This window comes from Cebus imitator, unplaced genomic scaffold (assembly GCF_001604975.1).
Source record: "Cebus imitator isolate Cc_AM_T3 unplaced genomic scaffold, Cebus_imitator-1.0 Scaffold43, whole genome shotgun sequence".
Lineage (NCBI taxonomy): Eukaryota > Metazoa > Chordata > Mammalia > Primates > Cebidae > Cebus > Cebus imitator.
In genome coordinates this window covers 4,583,031-4,591,557 of record NW_016107358.1, presented here as the reverse complement: position 1 = coordinate 4,591,557, position 8,527 = coordinate 4,583,031, and the positions used below count along the sequence as shown (strand labels likewise).

General features: G+C 43.4%; 1 protein-coding gene across 1 annotated transcript in view; it reads left to right on the top strand.

The window, feature by feature from the left end:
• Positions 1-8,527, top strand: part of SYCP2L (synaptonemal complex protein 2 like) — a 95,929-nt gene that overhangs the window by 73,232 nt on the left and 14,170 nt on the right. Inside the window, 2 exon segments of the mRNA XM_037737867.1 lie at positions 4,791-4,892; positions 6,190-6,296. Of these exon segments, the coding sequence (XP_037593795.1) occupies positions 4,791-4,892; positions 6,190-6,296 (209 nt within the window).

Sequence of the window (8,527 nt, the reverse complement as noted above, 5' to 3'; positions counted from 1 at the left end):
ACCCAGCTAATTTTTTTGTATTTTTAGTAGAGACGGGGTTTCACCATGTTGGCCAGAATGGTCTTGATCTCCTGACTTCGTGATCCACCCACCTTGACCTCCAAAAGTGCTGGGATTACAGGCGTAAACTACCATACCTAGCCCCAAGTTATCCATTTTTATTTTTATTTTTTACTTATTTTATTTTTTTGAGACATAATTTTACTCTGTTGCCCAAGGTGGAGTGCAGTGGCATGATCTCGGCTCACTGCAACCTGTGCCTCCTGGGTTCGAGGAATTCTCGTGCCTCAGCCTCTTGAGTAACCAGGATTACAGGTGCCTACCACCATTCCTGGCTAATATATATATGTATGTATGTATGTATATATTTTGTATTTTTAGTAGAGATGGTGTTCCACCATGTTGGCCAGGCTGGTCTCAAATTCCTGACCTCAAGTGATCTGCCTGCCTTGGCCTCCCAAAGTGCTGGAATTCCAGGCGTGAACCACTGCACCTGGGAGTTATCCATTTTTAATTGCATTAATCTATGCAAAAGATATTTAGTAGTCCCCATCAGACTGAGCAATTCAACAGTTAAGATAGTCTTTAAACTGTCAACTCTTAGCACTTAATAAACATCGGTAAAGTAAACAAAGTACTTGCACTGGGAAGGTGCTGTGAAAACCATGTGGAGGATCTCTCTCGTGGTTTTCTGTTCTTGCTCAGTGAAGACTGTTGGCCTTTATCATTGTTTACCACAGGGTGTCACTTCAGAGCAAGGTTTCGAAAAATGCCTTAACTTAGGGGAACTTGGCTGTTCACTATAGGATTAGTTCTGGTCTGGCATTAAACACTGTTTTTACCAGAACTTTTGTAAGTTGAAAAATATAACACAGTTGCCAAACACACGTTCACTGAAACTTGTGCCCAGTCAGCCACCCAAGATAAGTTCAGAAACTCCTCAGATTGTACAAGTCTTCACTTTTCGTGGAAATGAGGAAAGCCGGGTTCTTGGGAGAGCAAGAGCACACCCCCTCTACAGCCACCAACATACACACACAGATTTCACATTCTTTTAAGATGACTTGACTATGTTTGTGTTTACTTCTGAAGTGTTTTGCGTATGTAGTTTTAACCTTTTATGAGAACGTTGAAACCTGCTAGTGAAAAGTGGCATTTGGTTACCATGGAAACTAAACTGAGCCCAGACCATCACTTAAGACCTGCAGCCTCTCCTGACAAAGTATGGGTTCCTTTGCAGGAGTCTGTGCTCTCTGGGGAGCCATGCTTTTGGTACAGGTTGAGAACTTTACCAGCACTGCCACTACAATGGAGGTCTCTAAAAGTTGAGTGATTTCCATGTCGCTGAAGTCATCCATCTGGATGATCCCTTGTTAGTAGGTTCACAGATTATGTGTAATTCATTCAAGGGCTGACCAGGTTATTTACACAATGCTCCTGGATTTCTGTCTTTGGTGAATGTAACTAGTGTCTGTGCTGACAGGTGCCTTGCTTCACCCCAGGTACGCATGGTGGTGGAACATTGAAATTCAAGGCCATGCTTTGGGCTGTTGCTACAAATTTGCCACCAAGAAAAAGAAAGTTCCAGAAGGGGCAGAATAGGCAGTAAGGAAAAGAAACACTGTTATTGTTGATCACTGCCTAATTGAGGCGAGGTGGAATTTTATTTTATTTTTTTAAGATTGAGTCTTGCTTTGTCACCAGGCTAGAGTGTGGTGGTGTGATCTTGGCTCACTGCAGCCTCCACCTCCTAGGTTCAGGCAATTCTTCTGCCTTAACCTCCCGAGCAGCTGGGACTACAGGTGCGTGCCACCATGCCCAGCTAATTTTGTGTATTTTTAGTAGAGTTGGGGTTTCACCATGTTGGCCAGTATAGTCGATCTCCTTCGTAATCCGCCTGCCTCAGCCTCCCAAAGGACTGGAATTACAGGTGTGAGCCACCATACCCAGCCTGGGTGGAATCCTTTTTAAGTGGTTTCTTTTAGCCCTGACTGGGGTATGGATACCACAGAAGATACAAACATGAGTATTGTTTGCCTTGAGGCTGAAAGAAAAAGATAGAGTTGCAATTGGGCTTTTTTAATTATTATTTTTAAAAATCTTTGCCCTTGAAATAATGGGATCCCCCAAGAAAATATCCATCCAAACCTTCTAAACAAATGAACACACCTAAGTGCAATGGGAAGAAAAGAGGTACTAGCCCCTATGAGGTGCCTCTCACAAGTAAGAGCATTTCTTAATTTTCTTTTTTATTATGGAGATGCTAGATATCGGCTGTTTCTTTTTGTTATATGTAAATTTTCAGTGCTATAAAAGAAGTAGCACTTGAATATAAATTTCCTCAGCAAGGCAATTTACTTCTATAGAAGGGTGCGGCTCACAGATGTAACAATGGTGAGCACACACCTGGACAAGGGATGGGAAGGAGTTCTTATTCCTGATGGAGGTAGCCCCTACTGCTGTGACGTTCCCGTATTGGCTAGGGTTAGACCACACAGTCTAGCCTAATTCCGATTGGCTATTTTAAAGGCAGCAGGGGTAAGAGCCAGAGTGGTGGGATGGGTAGTTTGGAGGGAAGGATAGGTCAGAGCAGGTAGCCAGGGGTGACCTAGGTCAAAGCAGGTGACTGGAGCAGGGGACCAGGGGGATAGATGTGAACTACTGATTGGAACTGGTGGAAAAGGTTGTTTACTGAAACTACAAGGAAGTTAAACTTTAAAATGGAGGACAAAGAACTGAGCATACTGACATACTGATTCTTTGAAGAGAAACTTGGAGTTCACTATGTCTTACATTTTCTAAGTTCTGCAGAGTGAGAATGTAATCTCTAATGAATTTTTCAGTTTATGAAAATACTATTAGAGAATACAAATTAGGGTGTTCCCATGAGGTCTGTCCGTAATAGTTGTTACTAGTTACTGTTATTACTAGTTTAGTCCTTTCTGCTCTGGGATTATCCCTTTTCTCTCTCAACTGGTATTTCTTACTGCTCTCATTTATCATTTTCTTTTTTTTCCCCCCAAATTTGTATATTTATAGCTTCCTCCAAAAGATAGTTTTATCTGATCTTAAAATGCTAAATGTATTAATTTGTATTTGTTTGTTTACATAGTGGATATTTGGGTCTCTAAATCTTGTGATGTTTCTCTACCCTCACCACTGGGAGAATTAGAATAAGAGAATTGAAATAAATTCTTACCGATTGTATTAAGATCTCCATTGGGCATATCGGGTGTTTTATCTGTAGGAGCTTGGGTATTCTGTGTATTCATCTATTCATTTATTGAACAAATGTTTATTGAGTGTCTGCATGTGCCAGACACTTCTGTAGCTATCAAGGGTACGGTAGTGAAGAAAACAAAATGCCTGCCCTCATTAGACTTTACCCTCTAGTGTGGGAGATGGACGATGAACAAGTAAACGTATAGAATGTTGTATGTGATAAAGGACAAGTAAAACATGTAGTATGTTGTATGTGATAAAGGCTGAGAAGAAAATTAAGCTGGGAAGTGAGGGAGGCTGCACTGAAATTTAAGGTTGGATGGATGGAGAAATCCTTGGTGCAGATCTATGGGGGAAGTGCCCTGGTTAGAAGGATTCTGTCTCAGGTGCAAAGGCCTTGAGGTGAGAACGTGCCTGGGATGTCTGAGGAACTACAAGGAGACCAGGATAGCAGGAGCAGAGTGCAGGAAGGGTCGCTTGCCCCTTTACCTCTCACTGTCTGCCAGGCGCATCGCCCTGTCTTTTGCACTTAGTAACATCCACATATTCATGGAATGAATTAGTGAAATTGGATTCCAGAACTTTCAGAGAGAAAAATCAACAGCAACTAGATAGGCATGTGACAAAACAGGAGAGGTCAGATGATGTCATAACTAAGGGCATGGTGGTGGAGAGAGAGTGGTTTAGGTGGGAGGGGGTAGAAGGAGTGGGGTTTGAAATGGAGATGTCACATAGTTGGAGACGCAAGTTGGCTCTTGAGAGAGCTCAGGCAAGAGAGATTTGGTGGGGACAACTGAAGGCGAAGGATTTAGGATTTCCTCCAGGGAGATGGTATTGGGCAGGAACTCACAGAGAGTGAGGGACTCGTTCTATAGGCAGAACCTTGAGGATGAAGTAGGCAGCAAAGAAAAGCAGGAGTTGAGCGTAAAGCCAGTGCTCTGTGGCCCGTGGCGGTGCGTTGATAAGATTAGGAGGATCCAGATGAGGACCAGACAGACACGTCTGCAGTAAAAGTGAACATCAGAATAGAAAATATGTACTGTTATGCTGAACGGAAATGAGGGTCTATGTTGGGGGCTCTCGAAGTCACTTGAGCTGTGAGGAGGCAAGATGGGCTCGTTTGTGATGTAGCCTTCAGCGTAGTGCTGATGTGCCCGTGTTACCAGCACATGGCACACTCCGGGGTGTGAGCTGAAGCTCTTCCAAAGGCCCATCTGCCTGGAAACCCTGATGTCTGGCTGTTTAGCTCAGAGCCCTGCGATCGTTGTTTTCACGTCTACCATTAGGCTTCATTTAGGAACGCTTTGCTTAGTGAGCGCTCTGTGCTAAGCAGAGTGTTGCTGAACGTAACTGAGCTCATCAAAGGGATGCCTGCTCCCATGGTCAGTATCAACAGGCACTGTGGTTTGATAACTTGGGCTGTGCCTAGTCAATGCACCAAATCATAACTCATTAGCCACGGGCAGGGAACAAACTTCAGTTGCTACTCGTCAAGGTTAGATATTAACTACCAAAAAATGAACAAGGTAATTTTGGGTCAAAAGGAAATGTGCTCTGTTTGTCTTTAGACATACTAGAAGGTGGTTTTGCTAAGTCAAAACAGTCAAGATTGGAAGAAGCGGTTGCTCCGGGATCCTCTGTCTCAGTAACAGAAGGAAGAATGTTGGCAGGTAATGTCATGCACCCCAGCCTGTGGTTCAAGTAGGAGTGGGAGGAAATGGTCAGCACAGGCTGTACCAACATGAATTGCATGTTGGGAGGTGTAGTTTTAAGATCTGAGTAGCTGCAAAATCCTACAACGAAGCTTTTTGTACTTTCAGAGACAAGTAAATTGTTGCAGAAATTATAGATAAAAGCAAGTGCCATTATCCCCTAGCATTTTTATTTCTTCCTCTTAACTCTTCCTTCTGGCAATTTCAGGGCCCAAGGGAAGTGAGGGAGGCTGTACTGAAATTTAAGGTTAGATGGATGGAGAAATCCTTGGTGTAGATCTAAAGTTATAGATCTCTGATATAGTTGATGGTTATTAACCAAATTTTTGTGTTAGAAATACATAATCTATGCTGATTCAGAAGAATGATCTGGAATGTCTGCATTTTTGAGGCTGGCCTTCTGGACAAATGGTACCTTGCATTTTGAAACAGAGGGCTCCAACACAACAGATTAGAAAGCATTGATTCCAGGGCCGGGCACGGTGGCTCATGCCTGTAATCCCAGCACTTTGGGAGGCCGAGGTGGGCGAATCACCTGAGGTCAGGAGTTCGAAGCCAGCCTGACCAACATGGAGAAACCCCATCTCTCCTCAAAGTACAAAATTGGCTAAGCCTGGTGGCGCATGCGTGTAATTCCCGCTACTCAGGAGGCTGAGGCAGGAGAATCGCTTGAACCTGGGAGGAGAGGTTGCGGTGAGTCAAGATCACGCCATTGCACTCCAGCCTGGGCAACAAGAGCGAAACTCTGTCTCAAAACAAAACAAAACAAAACAAAAGCATTGATTCCAGACAGCCTGGGTTTGAATCCTGGAGCTGCTGGTATGAACTCGTACAACTTAAGCATGCTCTGTTAAACAGGAATCCTGACAGTACCTACTTCACACAATTTTTGTGAGAATTAAAAGAATTGATGCATGCAAATCCCTCAGGACAGCACCAGACCCCTTGCAAGCCCTGTGAAGACTGGAACCCAGAAGCGATTACACCAGGGTGCCCCAGAGAAATACCTTAGCCATATGTCCTCCTTAGAGCCTCTTACACCTTGGCCTGCTTCTTAGACAAAATGTCAATTACCTTGATTTAAAGCGCAGGGAAGGTTTTGATGAAATGAGCACTTGCCAGAGAGTGAGATTATGGCCGGGCAGTCAGCGGGGCTTCCACGGTTCGCGTCTGTGCTTCCAACTAACATCCTCTGGGCAACTGATGAATTGAGCACTTTGTTAGTTTTATTCAGTGTTTTATTTTTGTTTTCCAGAAGGCATTTCTACTTCATCCCTGGAAGTTGTGCCAGAGAACTTGAATGGTTCTGCCATTCTCTTAACCTTGGAAGACTTCACTAGAGAATTGAAAAGAAAATCCGAGGTAATCGTCCACGAAACTTAAAACATGAGGCTGTTCTAAGTCTGGAGGACATTATGCTAAGTGAAATAAGCCAGACAATACCACATGGTCGTACGTATATGTGAAATCCAAAAACAGGTGAACTCAGAAACAGAGTAGAAAGGTGATTACCAGGGGTCAGGAGTGTGGGAAATGGGAGATGATGAACAGAGCATGCAGACTTTCAGTTACAAGTTAGTAAGTTCTGGAGACCTAACATACAGCGTGGTGACTACAGTTAGTAATAAAGTACTGTATACTTGGTATTTGCTAAGAGAGTGTATCTAAAGTCCTACCACCCCCCCAAGAAGGTAATTATGTGAGATAAATGAATATGTTAATTTGCTTGATTGTGGTCCTCATTTAAAAAAAGGTTTTTGGCTGGGCACGGTGACTCACACCTGTAATCCCAACACTTTGGGAGGCCAAGGTGGGCGGATCAAAAGGTTGCTAGTTCGAGACCAGCCTGGCCAATATGATGAAACCCCATCTCTACTAATAATACAAAAATTAGCCAGGCATGGTGGCGTGTGCCTGTAGTCCCAGCTACTTGGGAGGCTGAGGCAGAATAATTGATTGAACCCAGGAGGCGGCGGAGGTTATAATGAGCTGAGGTCGTGCCATTGCACTCCAGCCTGGCAACAGAGCAAGATCTCACTATGTTACCTAGGCTGGTCTCAAACATCTGGGTTCAAGTGATCCACCTGCCTTGGCCTCCCTAAGTGCTGGGATTACAGGTGTGAGCCCCCAGGCTTGGCCTGTGGTAATCATTTGACAATGTATCTGTATATTGATCATGTGTATACCTTAAATACACAACACATTTGTTTTTAGTTTTTTAGAAACAGAATCTTGTTCTGTTGCCAAAGCTGGAGTGCAGCAGTGCAATCATAGTTCACTCTAACCTTGAACTCCTGGGCTCAAGTGATCCTCCCACCTAAGCCTCCCGAGTAGCTGGGACTATGGGTGCATGCCACCACACCTGGCTAATTTTTAAAATTTGTTTTAGAGATGAGGTCTTGCTATGTTTTCCAGGATGGTCTTTACACTTCCGGCCAAAGGTGATCCTCCTGCTTCAGCCTCCCAGATAGCTGAGATTGCAGGTGTGAGCCACCAACCTGGCCTGATTTTTATTTGTCAATTGTACATCAACAAAGCTGAAAAAGAAGAAAGAAAGAAAAGCTAGCTCATTATGAATTGAAAGTAACAAGTTCGTATTATTTATCAATGCTCTTGTTAGCCTTCGTATGTGAAGATGCTCCTGAGTGTTTGGGGATGGGGGGATTTGTCACTGATTTCAGTGTCTTTGTGAATTGTGGTTTGTATTTATAAGACAGCTATTCCATGTCCATTTGCCCCACTGGGACCAAGTGGACCTATGTATACATCATACTGATGGTTTGGTTTCATTGGCAGCATTTTCAGATAACTGAACTACCAGAAAGCAATGATTTGATCACAGTAATAGACAGGGAGAAGGGGAAGGAGGGAACCAAGTGGACTAGAGAGGAGTCTGGGGCCGGGCATGGTGACTCACGCCTGCAGATCTCAGCACTTTGGGAGTTTAAGGCAGGAGAATCGCTTGAGGCCAAGAGTTCAAGATCGGCCCGTGCAACATAACGAGACCCTGTCTCTACATAAAATGTTTTTAAAAATCAGCCAGGCATGGTGACGTACACCTGTAGTCCCAGCTACTCAGGAGGCTGAGGTAAGAGAATCCCTTGAGTCCAGCAGCTCAAGGTTACATGTAGTGAGCTATGATCATTCCACTGTGCTCCAGCTTGGGCAACAGAGCAAGAACCTGTCTCTCTCTCTTTTTTTTTTTTTTTTTTTTTTTTAAAGGAGAGGAATCTGAGACAAATATGGAGGTGGACTGTGGGTTGGTGGTCAGCTGAGTGGTGGCAGAACTTTGAGACACTTTACATACAGCCCATCCCAAAATCTCATCTACAGGATAAATATTGGAACCATTTCAGCCTTCTCCTTTTTTGTCCCATTATTTATAAATCCCAAATGACTTATTGAGAAAACTATGTTACTCTAACCAACATTCATTTAACTAACTTAGATCTCCAGAGTCTTATTTTCTGTGATACCCGTGTAAGCCAATTTGTAATATAAATTTATTCATAGTATTCATTATATGTACTGGTAATATATTAGGCCATTTTTGAATTGCTATAAAAAAAAATCCCTGAGACTGGATAATTTTT